A 27,562-nucleotide genomic window follows, 5' to 3' on the forward strand; every position below is an offset into this window, starting at 1 on the left:
CTAAACTTAGGTAGTATGGACAGAGTGAGAAATAGTCCTGAAATCTAAAGCTGCTCCGCTTGCTGAACTTCCTTTTTTCTTGGGTACTTGGTTTTCACTGCATCTTCAGAGTTCTCTAAGCATTTAATACTGTTACAAAATATAAAGATGCTCTTGGTGCATAAGGTATGTGTTCTCTTTTTAGGTATTTGAATAGGCTACGGTATGTTTTTGTGTCAATTTGGCATATGGAAAATCAATATTCAGTAGATCTGTTCCTTTTTAATAGGTGTGTTTTACAATTATATAGTGGGCATAGTCTTTTGTTGAAGCATATTCCATCTCTGAAACAGAAACCCTTTCATATTCTAGAGGGTAGAATCTTATCATATGTGAACGTCAGTGTTCTTGTTTGTTGTAATAGGTAAGGAATAGCCCTGAAACAACAAATGCTGCTATTGGAGAAGAGAAAGAGACCCTGACTGCAACTGTTAACAAAAAAGTGGGTTTGTACAGATTTAAAAACTGAATATAGTAAGAAATCTTTACATCGTTTGAGATGGATTATGTTCACTTCCAATCACTGAGTCGCCCCATGACCATAAAACACTTATTGTCATAACTTTGATTTCTGTAGTTGCTTTTAATTTTGGGTATGAATGTATGGAAAACTTTTTTTCATTTCATCTGGTATACTGAAGATTTCTGTTGACTGACTTTTCAGCTGTCCATCAGTGAATTAAGTAGAATTGTAGTTGGTCTTTTAACTTTTAGTATCCTTATTTCTCTAAACTTCAAAAGGCAAACGTTTTATCTAATTTTCTGCCTAAAACATTTCATACTTTTCCCCCTAGGAAGATCCATTTGCTACAGAATCTCATCCTCTGCCTGATCAAGTTACAGAAGCCAATTTAGACTTCTTCCAGTCTGACCCCTTTGTTGGCAGTAAGTAGATTTTTCTGTTAGCATGAATTTCCTGGAAGAGGGTTAGTTGTATTTTAATGTGTCTTAAAAACTAGTGTGTATTTGGACTGGAATTGAGTTTTGTAGTAGAAGAATGGTTTTCCATTGAGTGCAGTTGTGATGGGGTCTCCGAAATCTACCGGTGCATTGTGAAGGTTTTAGTCCAAGCACCAGAAGAGGGTAGCCATTAGTGTCTCAAAAACTGAATCTGAGAGGAGAGGGTTGCTTTTGTAGTAGCCATGGCAACTGCTCCTTCATCCACACAACTTCTGCCTCCTCCCAGATAGAAGTTTATGCTGATACCTGTTCTGCAGAGGCTGTCTTTCTGTATTAAAGAGGAGGGCAGATTCAGTCTGCTCTATTTTATGGAAAGTTTGGGCCTAGTCCTGTAAATCTAACTCAAGGGAGTAGTAACTTTCACATTAGTCGGACTGCACTGGTCCTATTATAAAAACTCAGGATTTTCCAATAGATGTTACTGCTATGATTTTGTATTCTAAGCCAATATGTAGGCAAATATTGTGGTATCTAAGCATTTACTATCAGTTACCACAGAGTCATCTTGGAGATCACCACTTTGACTATATTCCTACCACTAGGAAATAGTGGTAACAGTTATTTGTTGGCAAATGTTGACTTTAATGCCAGCTATTGTAGTCCCACTGAAGTTGATGGAAATACTCCGACTAGTAAGGTTTGCAAAATCCTTTGTAGCTTGCTAGGAATCTGCAACGAAGTGATCCTCAGTTGAAAGCATGTTTTTGCTAAAAGATTTCAGTGCTTTTTCCTTTTTTCATTTTTTTTAAACAGGTGATCCTTTCAAGGATGACCCTTTTGGGAAAGTTGGTAAGTAGATACTACAGCTCTTAAATTTAAATTTAATACTTTGTAAATATCTAGTGTGAAGGACTAGCTGCCTCAAAGGATTGGTAATAGATTATGTAAAAACTTTCACATCTAAATCACTTGTGAATCTGAGCAAGGCAGTAATGACCTGAAACAGCTACCATTTGCTGGATGTTCAGAGCTTTGTGTTAAATATGTTTGGGCTCAGTAGTTTTAACTCAGTTGTCCACATCAAATTAGCCCCATTACTACCGGCAGTAATTGGCCCTTGGCTGTGAGTCTGCAGAAAGGCCAAGGACTGAATAGTAATGTACACCAAACTACTCTTTCACCATGAGAAATAGCCAGAGTTGGGTTTGAGGCACACTGATAGTGGTGTCAGTGACACTGTGCTGTCAGTGACCGTTTAGTACCTGTCCTGTAGCTAATTGGGACTTTAATCTTGAGGGCTATCAATCCAGCACCTTTCTCTAGCACATCAAATTAGAATGATTGTGCAGACAGTGTCATTGCATTGCCAGACCCTGATCTAACTTAAAGGTGATTATTCTCAGTGGACTAAACTCTCTAGATGATAGCATTTTTAGCAGAAGTGGAAAACAGAGCCAGTTTGATCGTTATGATGAGACACATAAATTCTGAATTTTTAAATGTCAACATTTTTATATAACTTTATATGATACTATTTCAGTACAATAGGCTGGCTAATGCATTTGTTTCAACTTGTAGAGTTTTTTTAAAGTGCCTTTCTGCATGCTGTGTGATCCTGTCCAAACTCTGATGAACTGGAATAGTGTGATTCTAGATCTCACGTTTTTTGTAAGAATTGCCTGTCCATATGACTGTTTGCCAAGAGTTACCACATCAAACAACTTTCCCTTCCTCTCTTAATGGGAGAAAATCCTAGGTTTGCTTTTACATGCTGGAATTTTGAGTAATTACAGTCAAGAATATAAGGATTCTCATTAGCAGGTAAGATTTCTAGAGGAAGTTATTATGGAGTGCAGAATCAAAGGAATTTGGGAGCAATTGTTCAACTTTAAATGTTCCAACAATACTATCTGTTGAGGAAACTTTTCTAATGTTGACAAATTATAAGTTCAATAAAGCGATGTTTCAATTTAGCTGAGAAATGCATTTAAAAGCAGTGCAGGCTATTGGAATGAGCTGCCCTTGGTCGCTTATCCTACTGAACATTTACACAGAGTCTTTATTCAGTAAAGCATTACCCCTCATTTTCTGCCACCCTGTGAAGTTTTCAGCAACATACATTGTAGCATCTGTAAGGGTAAATTGTTAGTACTGTATGTGTGGTGTTGGGGTGTTGGGGCATAGCTCAAAGAGGGCTGAGTTAAATTTGCATGTACTTGTAATTTCTGGTTTTCCAAGTTTTAAATTTTTGTTTTTGTTACAGTTTGTATGTTTGTTACGGTAGTGGCTAAGGGCCAACCAAGAATTGGGCCCTATTGTGCTTGGCACTGCACAAACACAGAACAGCAGACAATCCCTTCCCTAAAGAGCATACGATGTAAACAGATAAGACAGAGAAATGATCGGGGAGTGGGGTAGAACACACAAGCAGAGTGACCAAGATGATGGCAGCAAGCGTCATGTTAGTGTCACCATTTAATGTTTTCAAGTTGGTATAAGTAGGAAGGGATAAGATAAATGGAAAGAAAATTATAGGGAGAGAGGATGCTGAAGGGAACTGAGGGAGGGCAGAGGATAAGAGGGGCATGTATGGAGTGAATCTAAGCGGGAGAGACTGTGAAGGGGAGAGGGTTGGAGCAAACAGCACATGGCAAAGAAAGTCCAGTAAAAACTGTAGCAAGTTTTCTGAATGTCTGAAGGTCCCTGCTTTGGCTGCCTCTGCAGCTACGCTTAGCAGCTGGATTGTGGTTTGTCCCTGCAGTTTTTCCTCAAGACCATATGGTGGGGGGAGGGACGGGAAAGGCACCACCTGGGTCCAAGTTTCCCCATAGTGTGTACAGGGGGAGGTGGAGATGTGCCACTTCAGAGTTCTGGGTTTAGAGGGTACTTTGGGGAGAAACATCTCCAGTTGGGTCCCATTTTACCCCTTGACTCCGAGTGCAGGAGTCACTGCTTTGGCTGGTTCTGTTACCTTAACTCTTCATTTCATGGTTTACAGATACTTAAATTAAACACTCTCCACACTCTGGAAGGGCACAAGGCACAACTGGGCAACCTTGAATTCCCTTGGTTTTAAAAAAATAATTCTTGGCAACCTGTGTACCCCAGCCCAGGTGTTTCCCTCTGCTGCCTCTGGCTCGCTATGCCTCAGTTTCCCCATCTGTAAAAAGGGAATAATAGTACTGCCCTACCTCAGTGTTATGAGGATAAGTACATTAAAGAGTGTGAGGCAGTTAGATACCATGGTGATGGGACACCAGAGATGTACCTTTTATTGATTCATTCATTCATTCATTCATTCATTCATTCATTCATTGGAGGTGGATGCAGGGATTTGGAGGGGCAGATCTGAAATCCCTCCAGCATCCCCCCTTCTGCATAGCACTGCTTCCCTCCTTTGAACTCCACTCTTCCCTGGAGTGTTCCAGCATCCCTTTCTGACCACACCATATTTTCCCCAGCTGCTCAGACTCCCTTACCGCTACTCTTACTTGTCCAACATTTCCTCTGTCAAGCCCATACACACGTCTCTGCTCCTCTGTGTCTGCCCTCTTCCCCCCCCCCCCCCCACACCCACCCACACACCCCCCAGCTCCATCCTCCTCCTTATCACTCTGTGCACCTGGTAAGCGTGGAGGGGTTTTGGAGTGGTGGGGCTGTGTAACTATCCCACTGCATAGGAAAGATAGGAAGTATGGAAAGAGACTACTCTGGTTTAACCAGGAGATCCTCAATGATCTAAACATCAAAAAAGAGTCCTACAAAAAGTGGAAACTAGGTCAAATTACAAAGGATGAATATAAACAAATAACAAAAGTATGTAGGGACAAAATTAGAAAGGCCAAGGCACAAAACGAGATCAAACTAGCTGGAGACATAAAGGCTAACAAGAAAACATTCTACAAATACATTAGAAGCAAGAGGAAGACCAAGGACAGGGTAGGCCCATTACTCAATGAGGGGGGGAAAAATAATAACAGAAAATGTGGAAATGGCAGAGGTGTGTAATGACATCTTTGTTTCAATTTTCACCAAGAAGGTTGTTGGTGACTGGACATCTAACGTAGCGAATGCCAGTGAAAATGAGGTAGGATCAGAAGAGGCTAAAATGGGGAAAGAACAAGTTAAAAATTACTCGGACAAATTAGATGTCTTCAAGTCACCAGGGCCTGATAAAATGCATCCTGGAATATTCAAGGAGCTGACTGAGGAGATATGAGCCATTAGCGATTATCTTTGAAAAGTCATGGGAGATGGGAGAGATTCCAGAAGACTGGAAAAGGGCAAATATAGTGCTAATCTATAAAAAGGGAAACAAGGACAACCCAGTGAATTACAGACCAGTCAGCATAACTTCTGTACCCGGAAAGATAATGGAGCAAATAATTAAGCAATCAATTTGCAAATGTCTAGAAGATAATAAGGTGATAAGTAACAGTCAGCATGGATTTGTCAAAAATAAATCGTGTCAAACCAACCTGATAGCTTTGCGGTAGACGTGGTATATCTTGACTTTAGTAAAGCTTTTGATAGGGTCTTGCATGACCTTCTCATAAACAAACTAGGGAAATGCAACCTAGATGGAGCTACTATAAGGTGGGTGCAAAACTGGTTGGGAAAACCATTCCCAGAGAGTAATCATCAGTGGTTCAGAGTCATGCTGGATGGGTATAACGAGCGGAGTCCCACAGGGATCAGTTCTGGGTCCGGTTCTGTTCAATATCTTCATCTATGATTTAGATAATGGCATAGAGAGTACACTTATAAAGTTTGCGGATGATACCAAGCTGGGAGGGGTTGCAGGTGCTTTGGTGGATAGGATTTAAAATTCAAAATGATCTGGGCAAACTGGAGAAATGATCTGAAGTACATAGGATGAAATTCCAGAAGGACAAATGCAAAGTACTCCATTTAGGAAGGAACAATCAGTTACACACAAACAAAATGGGAAATGACTGACTAGGAAGGTGTACTCCGGAAAGGGATCTGGAGGTCATGATTGACCACAAATCAAATATGAGTCAACAGTGTAATGCTGTTGCAAAAAAAAGCGAACATCCTTCTGGGATGTATTAGCAGGGGAGTTGTAAGCATGACAAAAGAAGTAATTTTTCCGCTCTACTCTGTGCTGATTAGGCCTCAACTGCAGTATTGTGTCCAGTTCTCGGTGCCACATTTCAGGAAGGATGTGAACAAATTGGAGATTAAAGGTCTAGAAAACATGACCTGTGAGGGAAGATTGAAAAAATTGGGTTTGTTTAGTCTGGAAAAGAGAAGACTGAGAGGGGACATAAGTTTTCAAGTATGGAAAAGGTTGTTACAAGGAGGAGGAAGAAAAATTGTTTTTCTTAACCTCTGAGGATAGGACAAGAAGTAATGGGCTTAAATTGCAGTCGGCGAGGTTGAGGTTGGACATTAGGAAAAACTTCCTGTCAGGGCAATTAAGCACTGGAATAAATTGCCTAGGGAGGTTGTGGAATCTCCATCATTTGAGATTAAGTGCAGGTTAGACAAACACCTGTCAGGGATGGTCTAGATAATACTTAGTCCTGCCACACGTGCAGGGGAGTGGACTAGATGACTTCTTGAGGTCCATTCCAGTTCTATGATTCTGTGATTCTATCAGATGGAAGCAGGCAAAGGCAGAAGAGTGAAGACTGAGTCCCTACCTCAAATCTGGGTCTAGTGTATGGGGAAGTCTATCCATCAGCTGTATAGGAGGCTCAGACAGATATGAAGTGGCCCCTTCATCTTAATGACATGTTCTCAGCTGAATGACAATGCCCCATAGAGATGAATACAGCCTGAAACAATATCTCTAAGATATGCGAACTACTCCAGTCATCTCAGTAGGTGTTCTCATTTCCTCCCTCCCCAGTATCAGTGGTTGCAAGCCTGGGCTACGCACCAAGCAGAGCTGTTCTCAGTAGTGAGTGCTTGGAGCATGCATAGAACATGACTGTTCTCAGCTCCCCACCCAGACTGGCAGAGCCCCCAAAATCCTGGCTCACGTGGGGGTCAGGGAGAGGGGCTCATACCTGATGTGAAGAGCAGAGCCCCCTAGATCACAGAACATGGGGTAGGAAGAGGAGCTCAGCCCTCCTCAAAGGGGTAAGGCTCCCCCAGATGCTGGCTTATATGGGGGTTCAGGAAGAGGCCCCCTGAAAAAAGTTAGACCCCTTCTAAAGTAGCTATATTATTCAGGGCGTATTTCCCAAAGGTGTAAAAATCCCTTGACGGAGGCAGATATAGCAACATGCCTATAGACCATTCTCCTATTTCTGCCAAGGGTAGGGTTTAAACTTACACACAGGTATAGCTCAGGGTGAGTGGCTACAATATGATCACTTGAGCCACTAGTGTGAGAATGGGCTGACTTCAAACACTGTTGTTTCAGCAGAGCCGTAGTCTTGCTCCATGTAAACATTTAATTCCCTTTCGGTCCAGCTACTTTCCTAATTTTACCCTGACTAACTTCAGTATAACTCCCCAAAGGAGTAGTTGGGTGCTGTACACTAGTTGAGATAAATCCCAAGTGCCTGAGGGATCAGAGGATCAGAATCATAGTTTGAGGCTCAGGTGTGGACCAAAAAGTAGCTTTTTAGATTTTGTAAAATGATTTTTTGCGGCTTCTTTACCAAACCCCTGGCTGAATGGTCCCCAAATTTGGGCCATTAACACTACCCCACACCCTTATGAGGCACAGCAAATTTCAAGGCAATCTGAGTAAGCCTGTGGATTTTAGAGCACTTAGAAAACTCTGCCTTTAATCAGAAAGTGATGACCAACCTTAACTATAGAGGAGCCGGTGCTCTGTTGTAATATGAAGGAAGCTGTACAAAATTACATTTGTTCTTAAGACATCAGTCTAAAAAGAACTAGCAGGAGTGTTTACAAGAAATGTTCCTTAAACAGGTCCATTGTATTTTTTTCCTTCAGATCCCTTTGGTGGTGATCCCTTCAAAGATTCAGATCCTTTTGCAGCTGACTCTTTTTTCAACCAGTCCTCCACTGATCCTTTTTTGACTGCAGCGACTGACCCTTTCAGCACAACAGGCGACAGCAACAATCCCGCAGTAAGTTCGATGGGAGGAAAGGGGAGGGGTAGTAATAGTTTGTTCAAAATTAGATGACCTTGTATATTTGGATACTCAAACACATGAGGTATTGGGTATTTTGGGTAGTACATGGATTTTTGCTGGTAAGTATTAATTTCCACTGGAAAATAGTTTAGTGGTTTTTTAACTCTACGTGTACAGCCCGCTGCTAAATGCTATTCCTAGTCAAATTTCTACTAGAAAATACAGACACTTCCCGGGTTAAGCAAACCCGATATACACAAATCTGAGCTTATGGAAAAACTTCCGTAAGCTAGAAATAGGAGGGGTTGGTTTGTTTGGTTGGTTTTTGTTTTGTTTTGTTTTTTGCGTAATGGCTGGAGATACGTTTTTGACTTAGACCAGGCATTCAGGAACGGAACGCTTGAGTAAGTCGGGGAGCGTCTGTAGTGGGTACTGGGAGAAGCATGTAAAATTATGATGTAAAATATTAAGATGTCATTCCTTAGTTCTACATTTTTTGGAAAATAATGCCCCTAAAAAATTAAATAAACTTTGCTAAAAATCCTGAAACAACATCTCTATTGCGAATTTCATTTAATTGAAACTGCTAGTTTAACTAAAGGTCACTTGTGTCCTTGGCATAGTCCACAACTCCATTCCTGTGTTGTGCAGGCAGCAGAAGCTCTCCTAAATTTTGTGGGAATGTCATGCCTCCTTCTATGGAGCTATAGGTACCTCATAGAACCAAAACTTTCAATTATTTAAAAACATGACATACAAGATTTTAAGTTTCTGCTTCCTGCCCACCAGAGTCATAAATCAGAGTTTTACAAGCAACATGGTCTAGTGGCTAGAGTTCCAGATTGGAGTCAAACTCTCGAGTTCTGTTCTCGAGGAAACATTAGTCAGGTGCTTTTAACAGACAGGAGTGGGAATCAGGAGATCTAGATTCTATTGCCATTTTTTGGCACAAACTTGCTGTATGATCTCTGTCATTTAACCTCTTTGCCTGTGTTCATTCATCTGTAAAATGAAGAACATACATACATATTTTACTGTTAGAATGTTGTGATGCTTAGCCACTTATGCTTTCTCCATAAAGCTGCTATATGAATGTTAACATTTCATCTTACAAAATAAAAATTGACAGTGATAGCATTGATCAACAAACATATTTTGTCCTGAGGTGAAGCTCAATTTTTTGCTAGAGATGGGATTGGGGAATGTTGCTTTCTGCAACTTGAAAAATAATCGAAAGTCTTCCTCAAAGGAATTTTCTCATTTTTAGACAGAAACACTGAAGAGCAATGATCCTTTTGCTCCTGGTGGAACAGCTATTCCTGCACCAAATGATCTAGGTAAAGAAGTGAGATTATATACATCCTTTTAATTGTTTTAATTTGTAATCCATTTTATTCTTTCTTAGTTTTCTAGGCTTTAATACTTACTTGATTATGAATTTACAGCAACATTAAATTATAGATTATTCCTAGCTACATTGTATCTAAAGCTGCTTCTTCAAGTAATTACATAGGTCTATTCCACTGTAGGTGTGTGCATCCCTCCTGCACAGTTGTCAGAGATTTTTCCCTCAGTGGTACCCCTCAGGGTACCACTGTGCCCAAGCATAAAGGATGGAGCCACGCCCAATGACTCGCAGTTCCTTCCTGCTGCCCATGACTGTTGGAGCTGCTGTCTTTGCATTTGCTAGTCCTATTCTCTTTAGTGTAAATAGCACTTGTTTTGTACATTTAGGTTAGTCCAGTCTCAGATACTGTCCAGTGTGGCCACTGTACAGTCCACCTTTGATGCACTGTGACCTCTGATCAATATGTGAAATCTACCCTGTCTCCTGTTCAGAGAACAGGATTTAATGGGGCTGTCCTGGATTCTACAAAGGCCAAAGCTTTCCTGCTGGGGTTGAGATTCCAAACAATGTGTGTTTTTGCTCTAGATACAAAGACACGTCCTGTCACTAGAGTACAAAACTGCCTCAAGCTTCAAGAGTACATGGCAGGGTGCACTTAGGTGTGCAGCATACCAGGCTGCACTTCAAAGAGACAGAGTTGTTCATCTTACTGTATTCACTGGGCTGTCATCATATGAAGATGGTGATTCAAGTGCCTACTCAGGTCCCGCCCTCTTTGGACGGGTGGACAGAACCCTTGAATGTTTGCATGAGGGTCCCCACTGCTTCTCTGCAAGAGACACCCTAGTCATGGATGTGTTAGGCTCTAGACTGGGGAGCTCACTTAAGTTCTTTATAGACACAAGGTCTTTGTTCTGTGCAAGATCTAAAGATCTAGATGTCAGGGAGCTTCAGGCCATCCATTTGGATTTTATGCTTATCTAGGGTCAGTGCTCACAGACAACACAGCAGCCATGTTCTATGGAAACAAACAAGGGAGGGACAGGTTGACGAAATTATGCCAAGAGGCGATTCTGCTTTGGAATTTCTGCATTGCCAGTTCCATCAACTTGGAAGCTGTTTACCTTCTAGGGGTTCAAAATGCTCTGGTAGATCACCTAAGCTGGTCATTCACAAGTCACCATGAGTGGTCTCTTCATCCAGATGTAACCAGGTCCATTTTCCAGCTGTGGGGGACTCCCCAAATGGACCTATTTGCAACAAAAGCAAACAAAAAATCATCTTTTTTTGTTCTGGAGTGTGCCACAGCCTGGGTTTGTTGACAGATGCCTTCCTGCTACCCTGGTTGAAGGGCCGGCTGTATTCCCTCCCTCCAATTCTGCTCCTGTCCAAAGTCTTGTTCAAAGTCAAACACAGTTATTCTAAGGGAGTGCAGAAGTCATTCTAAATAGTAGAAAGCCTTCAATTTAGGACTACTTATTTTACACAATGAAAAAAATTCTCCATTTGTTCCAGACAGAAATGTATTTCCCAGGCTTGGGCTCCTATTCAGCATACAGTGGACTATCTCTTGTTTCCGCAACAAGAGGGGTTAGCTGTTAGTTCCATCAGAATCCACCAAGCAGTTATCACATCTTTCCACTCTCCTGTGCATAACCACTCGCTTTTTTCCATTCCAATGTCTATTGGGTTTCTGAAGGATTTGGACAGATTATATCTAGAGGTACATAGCCTAGTCCCCCCGTGGAACTTAAATTTAGTTCTAGCAAATGTGATGGCTCTCTCCCCCCTCCCCACTCCCCCCCCAAGCTGCTGGCTACCTGTTGTGTTACACCTTTCTATGAAGATGGCTTTTTTTGGTTGCTATTACCTTGGGCAGGAGAGCGGGGAATTGCTAGCCTTAGTATCAGAAACTCCTTATACAGCCTTTAAGGATAAGGTTTACCTTCGACTTCACATGATCTTGACTTAAGTGGCTTCCAGTTTTCATATTAACCAAACAATTTGTGTACTTTCTTTCCAAAGTCTCATTCAAATAAAAGTAAAGACAAGCTTCATACTCCAGATGTTAGAAAAGCTTTGGCTTTGTACCTTTATTGGACTCTCCCATTTAGGTTTTCCACTCAACTCTTAATTGTGTTTGCAGACAAACTACAGGCCCATCCAGAGTCCTCCCAAAGGATCTCTGCTTGGATTTCCAGCTGTATTTGTTTATGCTACTGATTGGCTTATGTTGCACCGCCAAGTAGAGTGTTGGCCCATTCAACTGGGTTTCAGGCAGCTTCCATAGCCTTTCTGGCACATGCCCATATTAGACATTTGTAAGGTGGCAAATTGGTCATCAATCCATACTTTTCCCTCTCACTATGCCATCTCTCATCCGTCCAGAGTGAGTGCCAAATTTGGAAGGGTTGTCCTGCAATCTCTGTTCAAGTCGACTGAGTCCATCTCCAGTTTGAACTGCTTTCTGAGTCATCTATAGTGGAAAGAACATGTGCAATCATGCGAAGAAGAAATGGTTACTAATTTTTTCAGTAACTGTTGCTCTTCTAGATGTGTTGCACATGTCCATTCCACTACGCTCCCTCCTTCCCCTCTCTATCAGAGTCTATTCAGTTGGAAGGAACTGAGGAGGGTTCGGGCAGCTCTGCCCATTATGCCTGTGCACAGTGGTGAAAGGCAGCAGAGCCGTCTCAGAGGGGAAAATCTCCATCAGCTGTGCACAGGGCACACTCGCACCAACAGTGGAATGGACATGTGCAACACATCTCTGAGAACAACAGTTACGATAAAAAGTTAGTAACAGTTTCTTGTCTAAGTGACAAGAAGAGATATAAATGTATGAACTTCCCTTTAAACAGTGTCATCAGCTGCATGTAAATGCAGACGGGCTTTGTGAAGACCTTACTCCATCCTAGCACGTTAACAGCTCAGATATCTCGATCGAAGAGTTTTGGTACTTGGAGCAGTACATTTGCCGAGCAGTACATTTGCCAAGCAGAACACATCTTTTGATGCACTGGTCTATTTTTTTAAGCAATGTGAGGAAATATCTCTGTATTATAATGAGAGAGACTAGACTAAAATAGCTTTGCTTCATCAAATTATTCTAAGCATTGGTGAACACTGATGCTGCTTTGCTTGTCTGTAACTCTCTCCCATATGGGGTTCTTACAGAGGAATATAAAGTATTGTATGCTATAGGTGTGGGGATCAGCACAAGTACAATATGGAGGAGGAGGATTATTAAAATTATATATATATAAAAATAAAATATACACACAGGAATGATTTTACATCACTGGTCTGTCCAGTTTAACTGCAGCCAGGTGCACTTTTCTGGGAAGCACATAAGGGAGGGTATTAAAAAGAAATGTTAAATCTTATGCAGTTTTCGAACAGCCACACTTGCCCAGACTGTTTCAAAGCACCTACTTGTGAAAAGGAGACTGTTGAATTAGAGAATCCAAAGGGACAGGGAGATTCAAGATGAATAATAGTGAGGGTGTTGCATTTTATTCACACAGAAAAATCACTAGAAGCTTGCTTTTTTAAAAAAACTTTAAACTTACTATCCCTTTTCTGTGTCAAAATATTTTGCTGCAAAATGTACAGGGCTTAGGTTATTGATGCTATAGTTTTGAGTATTTCCATTGATAGACTTGGATTCTGCTTTCTCTGCATAGAAAACTGGAGTATCGCAGTGCTATTTCCTGAAAAAACTGTCTGTCCAGAGGAATGAGTATTTATTCCATATTGGTAAATAGCATTTGCTATTTTTATGAAAGTACAAATATTTCTACTGAAACAACTCTAGCAATAAAAGCATTCACCTTTTTAAAAAATATTTTATTTGAAATAGTTACAGAAATATTAAATATACTATTTGTGGAGCTTTTTAAATGGTTATACAATTTGGGAAATCCAGTTGGGACTAAACATGGCTCGTGTCTTTCATGTTGTTTTTGTCATTGAAACACAATGTAACATTTGGCTTTTCTGTACTGTTCTGTTTGTTCTCTGCTTATTTTAGCTACAGATCCCTTTTCCTCTCTATTTGGAAACGAGTCATTTGGAAGCAGTTTTGCTGACTTTAGCACACTGTCAAAGGTAATCTGAAATGATTAACGTATGTGGAAAAGGCATAAAATGCTGCAGTAACTGAAACACAAAGAAGATCTAGTGTTTTCAGTTATAGAACTGTTCAACTGGTATTCTGTTTTTACTCTCCAATAAAAATTGACGAAGGTTGATTTTTTTCTGAAAGGGGTTCTAACAGTAATGTGCCCTGCAATATTCCTGTGATTAATGCTGTTGGAAACCTTTTATTGTAGCAGTTCAAATTGTTGCAACTTTAAAATTTTTTTTTCTATGTTAGAAAACTTTTTTTTTAACCACATCTCTCCCAGTCTTAGCTCACAGGCTAGTTACCTTCAGCTTGTTTGGTTGTGTAGCTGCCTCAGTTGTTTGCTGCTGTCACATTGATAATAATCTCACTGATTTTTTTTTAAAAATGGTTCTCATACAGACATCCATTTTGGGTATGTCTGCATGGGGGATGGAGGGAAAGCGGTGTACATTAAAATGTAATTGCTAACATGTTTCAAAATCCTAATGTAGACAGAGCAAGCTGTAGTTTTACCATATATTACTGGTTTGCCCAGTCTACATGAAGGATGAAATACTGGCCCATTGAAGTCAGTGCAAGTTTTGCCATTGATCTCAGTTAAGCCAGGATCTCATCCAAGGATTTTAAAATGTATTAGAGATCCTGTTTTTAAAAACACACCTTGTCTTAGTGTAGGCACCACCTTAGTGTCCTACCTCTGGGTCTGAGAAGGAATGTACTGATTGTATGCCCATACTGTATGCGTTAATCACAATGCAAAAAAAACCCTCCATGTTGTTCAGACAGTGGAATCTTTGAGGAGATGTCCCTTCATAATGTGCTGTGTATGAGTTCTAACAGTGAGTTAGTGGTACATGAGAGGGAGTGGTTGATTAGACAGAGAAGCTGGTGCCAGGATTACCTTTGTAGCTTTTTGTAGTCTGGAGTCATGAGTTCTGTTTCACTCCCATGCACAAAACATTGGCTTCTTATCTTACAGCAGACTTGTAGTATTAACCTGGTATCTTCACCAGTAGTGTATGTTGAGATTATTTCTTCAGATAATAACCTGAGGACACTTTGCTGGTTTTAATGGAATTTTAAGATTCTCTTGTACTTTCATTTTGAGCTGCCACTTGTCTCACTAACTCTTAATCTTCCTTATATTGTGGACTGCTGTGGTAACAGTGGGGAAGTATATTTATCTTGTAGGCACCTTGCACTGTTTTCTGGCCCAGTTGTCTTCCCTCTCTTTGTACCAAATAATTGAACAAGTCATTTTTATATGGAGCATGCTGTACTATTCTCCATATACTGAGCTCTTCAGAGCAGGGAGTCTCTTTTTTCTGTTTGTACAGTACTCTGTGAAATGGAGCCTGATTTGGCCTTTTACGTGTTACCATAATATAAGTAGTTAATAATACTAACCTAGTATTGTGCACCACAGAGAAATTATGACCACATTCCCTCATTTACATGAATCTTCACTGTTTTTTCTAATCATGGTAAGTATTGCTTTATGGAAGAAAGGAGGGGGGAGTAGAATTTCACTATGCTGAAGAAAATTGTAATATAGCATTCTCCCCACCCCCTTTTTTTTTAAATAGGCCAACAATGAAGATCCCTTTATTTCCTCCACATCAAGCTCTGTAAACAATGTGGTCATAACTAAAAATGTATTTGAGGAACCACCAGCGAAAAATGAGGATATTCCTCCTGCTTTGCCCCCCAAGACTGGAACTCCTACAAGACCCTGCCCTCCACCACCTGGTAAAAGCTAATATTTGAGGTTCCAGTAAAGTTTGGTTCACCTGCTTCTATATTGCTAGTTGTGTAATGGTATGAGGGTTGTAAGAAAACATGGTCTGAATTTCCTACTGAACTAGAATAAAAGTACTTAGGAACTGTCAAAATGTGAAAGAATCCTGCCCCTGTACTGCTGACATCTCCTCTGATGTTAAATTCCCCATGGGTTGTAGGTCAACAATTTGTTTCGAGAGAGCAAGGAAATGAAGAAGGGGGAAAACATAACTTCAGATTTCTACAAGGAAATAGTGTGGCTACAGAGAGCTTTAAGAGGGTGTTGATATATCACAAATCTTATGAAGTTCTGTATTGAAAGCAAATTACCCACTTTTGTACAAGTACCGTTGAAAGTCCTTAGTTTTCAAAAACGTCTCCTCTTTTGAAGAAATTTTAAAAGTATTTGTCATTATCTCCATTTCACCATTGGAAAAACTTCATCTCTTTCCATCCAAGTGTCTTTTCTAAGGTCATGTAGCATAGTCAATGGAAGAGTTAGTAATACAACCCAAGACTCCTGACTCCTAGTTCTATGCCCTAAATACTGGACCATGCTTCTGCCTCCCCCGCACCCCACCACCAAAGGAGCATGGTTACAGAAGTTACAACCACTGTAACATGGTATCAATTAAATTAAAAAAAAAAAATTCTACCTTGGTAATAAAATTTTGAAAAGATACTGCTAAGATTAAGTGCAGTAGTAGTGTGTGTGTGTTCCTTTTCAAGCTCCAGTCTTTATTCCACTTGCGTTCACTCTTATGTGAACACTACTGCATTATTATGGAGTATTACATTATAAGAGTTTTAAGGTGTTCATGAGAACCATATCATAAAAATTAGGCTGCCAGAAGATAGTATAGACAATAGTAATATAAAAAAATGGAACAGTTGGTTTGCTGCTGCTTTTGGAAAGGGAGGAACAAGCTAAATCTGGCACTATTAACAGTAATTAAAGCTTTTAAACTTTTAGCTCTAATTGGAACATCATTTTGGTGAAATTCAACCCTGCTCTCTCCCTGCCTTGCAAGCAATTAGTTAAAGCCCTCACTTCCTCTCCTAGAAACACTAAATTGGCTCAGTGACAGAAGTGACCATATTTCCATGGCTGAAATGATCCCTTTATAGCCTATAAAGCAGTTTGAGATCCTCTGGATCAAAAGTATTGTTTGAGAAGTACCACTTTTGGGCTATGAAGATGGCCTTAATACTTCCTTTTTCAACACAGACTTATAGTTCCCAAGGTAGTCGCAACACTTCTTATTAATAAATGGTTTAATAAATAATGGAATCTCCTGGTGATGGATAAACTTATCAATATTAAAAATTATACCTATGGCAAATATTTGGATAAGTATGCAGGGAAAACACACAATTTATATAAATAGTTAAATAACTTTTTCACTGGCTCAGTGTTAAAAGCTGTTCTTTTGCTTTATTTGATATTAGTTTTATTTTTAATATGCATGTTGTATGTAATTTTTTTGACAATTTAAATATTTTACTATTTTGCTATGTACCTGTGTCTGCTGTACATGTCAGTTCACTTCTTGGCTCCTTGTCCAATTTACATGGGGTCAGAGGTGCCCATGATTCTTCACCACGTCTTCCAGTCCATGGCACAGGTTTTTCTCTTCAGACTTCTCTTGATAGCCTTTCCATCGTATCCTTAGTTTTCCATGTCCTTACTTGCTGTCCTCTTCATCCCATGTTTTCTTTCTGCTTGTTCTCTCCCCCATTCTATTACATGTCCAGCCCACCTCAGACATGTGCTCTCTAGGCTATCACTGAAAGTTCCAAGTTCACCTTCCCACTAAATTCTTCTGTGCACAGTGTCTACCCTCCACTTGCCTGCCATTCTCCTCAGTATATTATTTCCTACTACCTGTATTATTTTTTGGAGATCCACTGTTTCCAAACTGTAGAGCAGTCAGGGACAAGGGCATACACTTTTCCTTTTAATTTGTTACTTAATTGTCAGTCCCACAGTTCTCCTGCCACCTTCTTCACTGCCACCTATGCATATTGGGTTGTGTTTTTCAGTTCTCCAGATCTGTCTCTGATGGTACTAAGTGTACCTCCCAAGTATACAGATTCTTTCTTCTGATTCAGCTTTTCTTCTGAGTCTTCAATCAACAACTCTTCCACCTTCCCTCCATGCACCACTTTGGTTTTCTTTGCGTTTACTTTCAAATCATGATACTTTCAAATCAAAAACAGATGCCCACTCTAATACCATATTTACCAATTCCTCTGTGCTGTTAGCTAAAAGGGAAGATCATCAGCATCCATTAGTTTTCTCTGTCTCCCCAGAGGCTCCATTCTCCTACTAATTAACTCCATAACTAGGATGAAGAGAAGTGGACTCAGCACACTAGATCAATCCCAGTCACTATATCCCATACTAGATTAATCCCAGTCACACAAAACTCTCCTAAAATCTATATATTGTTACCACCTTCATTCTTGATACTGCTCTTCTATCATTTCCGCTTCTTCCAGTCCCATTCCCATCCATCTCAGTACTCTTAACACCAACTTCCAGGGAACAAGTCATATGCTCTCTCAAGATCAGTAAATTCTACATAGCAGCTATACCATTCTTTCAGATTTGTCTCATTGCAAATATTGTATCTATAATACTCCTTTCCTCCTAAAGCCATGTTGCTCCTCTCATATATTTTCCTCCACCTTGCATCTCAACCTTGCCTCCAAAACACTGTCTAAAGGATGTTAAGGGCCCGACTTAACAAGGTGAGGCTCCAATAGATGTTTGGATCATATGCATCACCCTTACCCTTCCAAATAGGCATAGTCAATCTCACTCTCGAGTCATTTAGTAGCCTAGCTTGATCCCAGCAAATACATAATTCTTGTCTACACTTACCAGAGGATCGATGTGTGGCGATCGATTCATTGGTGGTCGATTTAGCGGGTCTAATGAAGACCCACTAAATTGACTGCAGATCGCTCTCCCATTGACTCCTGTACTCCACCTGAACGAGAAGTGCAAGAGGTGTCGACTGGAGAGCGTCTCCCGTCGACATGCCCAGTGTGGACCCCGCAGTAAGTAGATCTAAGTACATCGACTTCAGCTACGTTATTCATGTACTGAAGTTGCGTAACTTAGATCAAGCTCCTCCTGTAGTGTAGACAAGGCCTGAGTCTATGAAGCCACTGTACTCCGGTATTTCCAACTGCTTTGATTTTGTCAACAGTTATCTCATCTTCATCAGCTGCTTTATTATTGTCTAATTCAATCCTCCTTCTGCCTCCTCTGTAGAGATCAATATCTTTTGAGGCTTCCCCATAATTGTCAGCAGTGCTTGCACTTGCAACGCTCTCTTCTCATATAACAGCCTTTGGAAATATTTTTTTCTATATCTTTACCACCTCATTAGGGTTAGTCACCATGCAGTTTCCATCCTTCACATACAAAGATTTCTTCATATCTTGTGTTTCCTTGTTCCTCATTTTTGCCACCGCAAAAAACAATTTCCTGCCACCTTCCTTCAGCTTTATGTATAATTCCTCTTCAGCCTCCATTCTTGCCTTAGCAACTGCCTTTTTAGCCTCTTTGTGCTTGTATCTGCTTTAATTACAAAAAATTAATAAAAAGCAACAACATTTGAGGTTGGCTCAGAAGGAAGAAGTGCTTAAAGAAGGCTTTCAGTACATCCTTGTTAAAATTCTCTACTGAACTATGGAGGGAGTGCTGGAGTGATTTCCTTGCATCTAATGAAATTCACTTCTTCTCTGGATACAGATAAATCATACCTATCAGAGAGATACTGGGACTCATGATACTTTAGAAAAGGAATATTTTTGCCTTTGAAATGAGACTTTTGTGTACTCAAAGTTCTTGCAAGTATTTATTTCTCTTTGGCACAAATAAATTTACACAGATGTTATTTGCGGCTGTTTTTCCTGTGTTAATTTAAGAAAACTCAAGGAATTTGCATTTTTTAGATAGTGATATGGGCACCAAAATATTTTTTGGGAAGTAGCCTAGGTACATAACATAAGACAATGTAAACCATTACATATTCCCCAATGAATTTATATAAAACAAGTCAAATAGTTACTATAATGCAATCCCCTGAGGATTATGGAAGTATGTGAGACTGACTTGCAGAAATGATTCCCAATAAACTGAATATGAACAAACATATAGATTTAAACCAATCTAAAATGGTCCTAGTAAACAGGTCAATAGTAAATTCTAAATGGAGTAACTAAGTTGGCCCTTGCCTGTGTCAAAAATCAGCTGCAGGACAGAAGGATTCCCCAACTAAAATGCATCGCAGCTGAAAGATTAAAGGTGGTAGAATCACATTGCTACCACTATTAACTGATTACGTATACAGAAAAGGAAATTTAAAGATGGGATGGATGTTCTTGGAAGACCTGGGTCAGTGTCCTCAAAAATATTGAGAGCTGACTGAGTAAGATGAGAAAAGAACAAGATAGGTGAGACACAGATCTGATTCTGGTATGTTGGCTGCCGTTTAGGCAAGAATCAAGAAGACAGGGTTAGCACTTAGCATCTGAATGCTTGTTACCATCCTTCATATTGTTTGTGAAAATCTGAGAAGTTGCAGATGGCAGCGAAGTCAAAAGAACATCAGAACTCTGCAGAGCACAGTAAAATGTCTTTTGCCTTGATGTACAAGTAGTTAATTTTATCCATAAAACAATAAAAGGAATCTCACTAGAGTTCCATGGATAATTGGTGAGTGGTTGGGGGGACAACACCAAAACTATGCTGGCTATAGGAGGGGGGAAATTGTTTTAACCTTTTTTTAAGGGTTCTTTCCCAGGGTGGTGGTATATAATTAATACATGGACAGTATGCTTAAATCTTGAATCCACTTGTAGGCTATTCCATATCTGATTATGAAGTAAATGTCAGACTCAGATCTTTGGCTATTGTAAACTGGCAGAGCTGATTAACATGAGTATAGGATGTGATCCAGGTAGTTCTTGTTTTCTTGTTTTGTTTGTTTTTTGCTTAGTGTACGCTTTCTGCTATCTTTGTGGTCTCTTGAGTTGACTTAGATTATCTTTGATCCAGGGAAAAGACTTATCAACAAACTGGATTCTTCAGATTCCTTTAAACTGAATGATCCATTTCAGCCATTCCCAGGCTGTGACATTCCCAAAGAACAAGATGATGATCTATTTTGTGACCCATTTGCTCCCAGCAATATTGCTAAAGAGACAGACACCAGTAATTTTGCAAACTTCAGTGCTGTAAGTAGGTTCTTTTATATATTTGTTTCTTGAGGTGAGGCGGCATTTAATAAAACTTACTGGAATGATTCAATCATAGTAAAATCTTCAGATTTATTTTAAAATTATTAAAACTTGTCCACAAAACTCCATAATCCTTTTTCTTAAGGGCTATAATTAACTTTTAAAAGGCTCAAAATATTTTTAGAGCTGTTACCTACATAAGGTATCTTAATACATGAAGCTTATAATTAAGGCTGGTATAATCCATTCATTAAGATAAAAATGAAACAATGTAGACTATTGTTGGTATTGTTCAGGTCATATTGATTGCATAACTGTGTTAAGGTTTTCCCTGAAGGTTTCCTGGCTTTTACAAAGTAGTTATCAGATAATTTATGTATATTGCCTAAGTGTTCTAGTTGACATCCATTTAAATATTCACAAGTTTGAATCATATGGCATAATGCTATCATTACACAATTTAAAAATAAAAGAAAGGTTCTGTTAACATTTTCTCTTAGCTATCTCTAAAATACTTGGTCACAATCTCAATATTTCACAATAGATAAATATATATGATTGGTGTTTATAAAAATATAAATTGTATTTGAGTGAGTTTTGAATGGTTAGTAAATTCAAGGCACAAATACAATACAATAAAAAAATCGCAAGTATTTCTTTATAACCAGGAATCCATTTCACATAAATCCCAAGCATTAAGAGCAAACCTAAAGGTTTGAGCATGCTTCTATGTATATGAAGTTATTTTCTTTGTGCTTTGCAATTAAGAATTGTGGAAGACTTTCCTTCTTTTCCAGCCTTCATACCTTTTAGAGTGGATTTACATATACTGATAGCAAGATGTACTTACACTAACCTAGTCAGGTTACTTTTGCTGTCTTTAGTTAGTCCTAGTAAATTGTATACTTGACTTGCGTAAACGCTGTTCCAGTTTTTAAATTGACAGGTTGTGGTGATGTTAATTTGGGTTGTGCTGCTTGCAGGGCGGATAAAAATCAATGATTTAAAAAAAAATTAAAATTTATATCTGATTTTTTTTGATAAAAATTAGATTTTTGAGGGAAAAAACCTATCTAAAGAGTTTTAATTAAGATACATTATAGCTCAAAGATATCTCATCATGGAATAGGGATTATAAATTCTAATTCTATAGTATGAGACAATATATTCATGTAATGTTTAAGAAAAGTTTTGTAAATGAGTTCCGATAGTTAATAGATTAGGGACCCAATCTTCTGGGGTTCCAGGGGCTTCTGTATAGAATATTTAGGTTAATCTTTCTATCTACCCAATGGGACTCAATGCTCAGTCTAGAAGATACCATCAGAGATGCTTAGTTTTGCAGTTCTCAAACTGTGGATTTGTGTCTCCAGAGATAACATGCTTGTTAACAGCAAAAATGTTTTTAAATAAATAAATAAATATATAGAGATGAGAAATAACAGACCTCAGCCCTACTGTCCCTCTGCAAATTTGTGTACACGGAGTCAATCCTTTATCTCTCTCTAAAAGTGCAAAGTTCCAAAAAGTTCAGTGAATAGAAGATTGTTGGGGGCGGAATAGATCTGAACAAGGAGAAGAAGTCTGGAGATAAATGTGAGAATGGAGGGACAGGCAGTAGAAACAAAAGTGAAACTGTTTGAGCAGCATATTTCAGAAGTGTTGAGGTCTTTCTGAGTGTAGCCTTCATTGATTTGAGATCTACCATACCATTCTCTCACTAGAAGGAAAAACCTATAATGGCAGCAGGCCGTAAAAGGGACTCAGTTTGGGAATAAGAACTATTCAAGAAATATGTTTGTTGATGATGATTTAAAGAAAGTCACACCAGTGAACTGGTGGAAGTCACTTAAGCACTTGGATACAGAGATTATTGAAGTGCTAATCTCACTTTTAACAGCAGTAGCTTTTTCTGACTGTGTAGAAAGAATATTTTCTTCCTTTGGACTAATTAATTCCAAATTGAGAAATTGTTTGGGACCTGAAAAAGCAGGAAAGCTTGTTTTTCTTTTCCAGATTATGAACAAACAGGAAAATGAAGGTGAAGACGACTGAGTTAGCTGCAGAAGCCAATATTTTAAGTTTCTCATGTTGACCTGGCTGACATAGTCTATTTAATTTTTGTTTTTGTTTTTTAAATATTTCATTAACTATTTTAGTTAAAAACAATTTTAACAAAAACAAACGTGATTTTAAAAAACTTGAATGTTTAACTAAATTCAAAAATTTATATGCTTGTTTTGTTAAAATACCATATGTTTGCTGTTGAAGAAAAAAATCCAGAATATATAACGTTGTTGTTGTTTTTAGTTAAATAAAACAATTTAAATGTCTGTCTGGTGATATTCTCCTAATACAGCATGGCAAGAAAATCCTCCAAATATTAATGATTAACCTGTTGAATTGGAGATAGTTCACCTCCCAATGACTTCCTAAATATCTGCTTCTATTACCTTTGGTAAATGAAATAACCAAACAATCATTCATTTCCTGATATACCTGTAAAACTAATCTGAAAAGTTTTCAAAATAAATCACTTAATATATAGTATGTACCTCATAAAAATGAAACCTACATCTGTCTCTGAGTTGTGAAGAATATGTATTAAGGTTATAACAACCAACAAGAATGCACTTTTTTATGTAGAAATCCATGGTTAAATCAAGTCTTCCTGACTAGTGATTTGAATCATGATTTAAATCGATTTGATTTGAATTAAATCCACCCTGGCTGCTTGGTGTATTCTGTTCATGGCCATGGCAATCTCTAAAATGCTGCTCTTGCTCAAATTATTTCCTAGAAGGGCTAGGATGCAAACTTTGGCGGGGGGAGGCGGAAAAGAGAATGAGGAATGGTTTCCTTTAATTTCTGGGATCTTTTTGAGTATGGGGTACAGAAAGGAATCAAGACATTTCTCAAATTGTGTTCACAAAAATCTCAAGTTTAGAAACAGCAGCTAATAGAGAAATTAGCTTGTTGATTAAAATAGCCATAACACACACACACACACACACACACAAATATTGTGGCTTTATGTAAATGATATTGCATTCTCTGCATGCTAAATAGAAGCATGTTTGGCATTAATTCTTGTACTGTATTTAAGATACTTCCTTCCTGTTCCTATCCGCAGGACCAGCTCTAGGCACCAGCAAAGCAAGCATGTGCTTGGGGCGGCACAATTCCAGGGGCGGCGTTCCGGCCACCTCTTTTTTGGCTTGGGCAGTTGCGCTCTTGGAGCTTGGGGAGGCAAATTCTTTGCTTGGGGTGGCAAAAAACCTAGAGCCGGCCCTGCCTATTCGCGATCATGACATCACACTACTGTGATATTAGAGCATCTCACTTCATGTTCTGTTTGCATGCATACATACATGTGCATACACCTTTATCTTGTACTCTAGTCCCCTTTTTTTCATTTCAGGCCAGGTTAGCAGCTGCAGAAGCATTTGGCTAGTACTGTACTCCTCTGCAGAAGCATTTTTTGATGACACTATCTGCTCAGTTCATTCTGCAGTCACTGCCACTGAGAAAAATATCTTTAAAAGAGCACCACACTGTTAAATGAGGGTAAAGCTAGTTGTCCCACAGTGCCAGATGTATCCTGCAGTATCGAGGGACTACCAATTTGTTCGCATCTGATTCAAATTATATAAGATTTATTGTATAAAAATAGTTTGTAGTGATTGCCGCAGTAGCATTGTTTGTTATGTCCAAATTTAGGACTCAGTTTTGTTCAGTAGGGTTGCTCATGTGCTTAAAGTTAAGCATGTGTTTGAGTACTTTGCATAGGTCAGTGTGTTCAGCAAATTGCCAGATTGTACCTTTAAACTAGTGTTAATTGGTGGTAATTGAACAGGTGGTATTTTTCATCAAACAGTTAATCTTCAGGACTGTGTTAGTGCAATTCTTATTTAAACTACAAATGAAATTGTACCAGGTTACTCTTAAAACACATTTTTCAGCACAGAGGCAAATTCTAAAACTACAATAAATCCATATCATATTTTGGAACAATGCCCTCAAATTCTGAGAGACTTGAATCGTGCAGTTACATTCTGAGTAAGTCCAGATATGTTTATCTTTTTAAAATTGCAGTATCCTACTGAAGAAGACATGATTGAATGGGCTAAGAGGGAAAGTGAGAGAGAAGAAAAAGAGAGACTTGCAAGATTAAAACAACAAGAGCAAGAAGACTTGGAGCTGGCTATTGCACTCAGTAAATCTGAAATATCAGAAGCATGAAGATTAGAATAACCGTGTCTTATGTCAACTGTTTTGTCCCTTTTCCTGAATACTTAACCTATTTAAAATGTTAATCAGAAGCCACCTATGAACAGGGAAGTACGAAAGGTTTTAAATTCCTGCAAGTGTGATTGAATATTCACCTTTATATTTTTGTCCCATTCTGATTTGTAAGGTTCCTAAATTTCTTCTTTAAGCTTAGCAGACAACTAATAGAGTGCTGCTCCCATGTGCATTCTCCTTGAGCTTTTAGCCTGTTATTTTTATTCTGTAAACCCAGGACACCAAAGTGTCTTTATGTAATACAGAAAGATAAGGCAGACTTCATCTCCTTAAAAAAACTGGTTGTCATTCTGGTGATGCGTGAAGATATCTTCATGAACACTTGTAATTCTGTAAGACTGAAGTTCAGAGACAAGCAGATATTGTCTCAATCAAGTTCCTTGGTGAAAGGGGCACAGTACTGAAGATAAAGGGGAATGCGTGCATTTCTATATTTTGTACCCTTTGTGTACAGGGCTGAGTCATTTATAAAAAGAAATGTTAACAAAAAACATTTTAGCTTCTGTACAGATTGTGTGCTGTCTCATAAAGAAGCTAGAGCCTTTTACTATATATTACTGTATAAAAGGTATGTGGACATTTCTGCTGAATTCCGTCTTTAGTTATTTTTGGATTTGAATAATCTCATTTTAGCATTTATCCTCTCCCAGAAGACATGTTTCAGGAAAGTAAAGCACATTTCCTACCTGTAAATAAATCCATTTATAATGCAGGTAGTGAGACTATGGTTTAAGTATAATCTGTCAGCAATTATGATTGAGCAGAAGATGAAAATGGCAATTACTCTGCCTCACTGACCCTTTCCCACCAGGGTGTTACAGTTATTTGAAACCTTTTGTACTTTTTCAGAGCAGACTTTAGTAATGCTGGAACTGTAGAGTGCTTTATTTTATATGTATACATATGTATTTTCTTTTTAATGAAGGTTCTACTGCTGGACTTGAAATTTAATTGATAATATTCAGCGTGCAAGTGGTAAAGATTGTGTATCTTATTGAAACCTTAATTGCTTTTTTGCATGGTCATGAGATTGGCAGGCAGATCTCACATTCTGGGTGGGTTTTTGTTGTAACATAGAATAACTAAATGGATAATTCACATGAATTTACTGCTGGTCAAAATGTCTCAAATTCTGGAAGCCCCACTGCTAATTGAGCCAATATACAACGAAACTGGCAATTTGACAAGTTTGAATTTGAGGTAGGATAGAGAAGAGAGTAGGATGCATAAAGGCATAGTTTAACTTTATACAACAGTCTTTTTCTTTACATGTAATTTATTGAATGCCAACTGATAGTTGCACCTTATTAAAAAAAAAAACTGATATATAATTCTTTATGGTCACTGAGTCAAAGTAGGTTGATAAAATGTTAATGAAAGTAACTTATTGCCTGTTGTGTAAATGTAATCCATTCTGCAGAATGTCAGATTCATTTAAGTCATTCCCAATGATGCTTCTTTCACTCTATACACGTACAGCTGGACTGCAGCAGCATACAATCCATTTTCTTTCTTGCACTTTTTAATTTGGTGTATTTCTCCCTGAGACTAGAAGTGTTTCAAGACAAAAAAAACTTGTGTGAAGCAAGGGATGACTCATTAGCCACACTTTGAGTTGGTTTAAAGAGTTCCAGTTAGCTAGGGTTGCTGCTGCAAAAGCTTTAGAAGAGGGCAGTTTTCATTCTTTCAGGAAAATGGGTGACTTGACTTGGACAACTTTTCTTTTGCACTGGGAAATGAGCATTTGAAACACCCGCTCAAAAAAGTATCTTAAAGAAACCTCATGCAAGTATTAAATATCCATATTTATCTGTATGACCTTTGTAATAAGTGTACACTAATCTTGCATATTGTATGCTTAACTGGACTACACAGATTCTTATCTTTTGTTAAAAATGTATACTCAGTGGACCAATACAATATTATGTGTATATATTATATATATTCATGCTTTCCTGTGTGGAATTTAAAGTTTTGAGTCATTTGATGTTAAATTTCATGTTACTGACTCTGACTACAGTACCTTTATTTGAAGATTACCAATAAACCACTGCTGTGAGCTAAATGGCATTACTTATGAAGTTTAACTAGCTTTTTAAAACTTGGCCATATGGGGTTAGCCTCTATTTATAGACTTTTCTTTTGTTTAAAAATTCTAACAGTAGCCTGTAATTATGAAGAAATAAAGTTTAAATACATAAGTAAATTGTCTCTGTCTCTTCAAAATGGTGGCAATGAACAGTACAATCCCTTGTAGACAGAATATAAACTGTTCAGATCTATTGTGTGAAAGGAAAGTTTGAACATTTTGACCAAAGGTTCAAACTTGGGCACCTAAAGTTAGTCTCCTAAATCTATGTTTAGGCACCTAAATAGAAGCAACCTGGCATTTCAAAGCTGCGGTACACCACCTATTGAGCTCCAGTGCAGGTTGAGATTGATCAGCACCTCAAAGTCCACGCCACTTCTATTTTTCTGAGGTGCTAACCAAGCCCAGCCACCATGGAACTCAATAGGAGCTGCAGGTGTTCAGCAGCTTAGAAGCACCCTGATTTTCAGTTTAGGTGCCTAAACCTATTTTAGGTGACCAAGCTTGAACATTCACCTGCTAAATGTTGTAACCTGTATCTGAGACTCACTGAAAGTGGAATATATAGACCAGCAGAATCATAATCAGACTTTTGTTTTTGACCCAGTTCTGTTTTGGTTTTTTTTTTAGTTTTT

At 38.7% G+C, this 27,562-nt stretch overlaps 1 protein-coding gene across 3 annotated transcripts in view; it reads left to right on the plus strand.

The window, feature by feature from the left end:
• Positions 1–27,039, plus strand: part of EPS15 (epidermal growth factor receptor pathway substrate 15) — a 104,604-nt gene extending 77,565 nt beyond the window's left edge. Inside the window, exons 17-26 of one of the 3 annotated variants that reach the window (XM_037906083.2) lie at positions 404–481; positions 834–924; positions 1,753–1,788; positions 7,879–8,015; positions 9,289–9,358; positions 13,403–13,479; positions 15,085–15,247; positions 20,352–20,530; positions 22,550–22,574; positions 24,629–27,039. In XM_037906083.2, coding sequence (XP_037762011.1) covers positions 404–481; positions 834–924; positions 1,753–1,788; positions 7,879–8,015; positions 9,289–9,358; positions 13,403–13,479; positions 15,085–15,247; positions 20,352–20,530; positions 22,550–22,574; positions 24,629–24,639 — 867 coding nt within the window. In that variant the 3' untranslated portion in view covers positions 24,640–27,039. The remainder of the gene's footprint in view (positions 1–403; positions 482–833; positions 925–1,752; positions 1,789–7,878; positions 8,016–9,288; positions 9,359–13,402; positions 13,480–15,084; positions 15,248–20,351; positions 20,531–22,549; positions 22,575–24,628) is intronic. The other 2 variants (XM_037906081.2, XM_037906082.2) reach the window with 2 other exon arrangements.
• The last annotated feature ends 523 nt before the right edge of the window (positions 27,040–27,562 follow it).

The sequence above is a fragment of the Chelonia mydas genome, chromosome 8 (genome assembly GCF_015237465.2).
Source record: "Chelonia mydas isolate rCheMyd1 chromosome 8, rCheMyd1.pri.v2, whole genome shotgun sequence".
Lineage (NCBI taxonomy): Eukaryota > Metazoa > Chordata > Testudines > Cheloniidae > Chelonia > Chelonia mydas.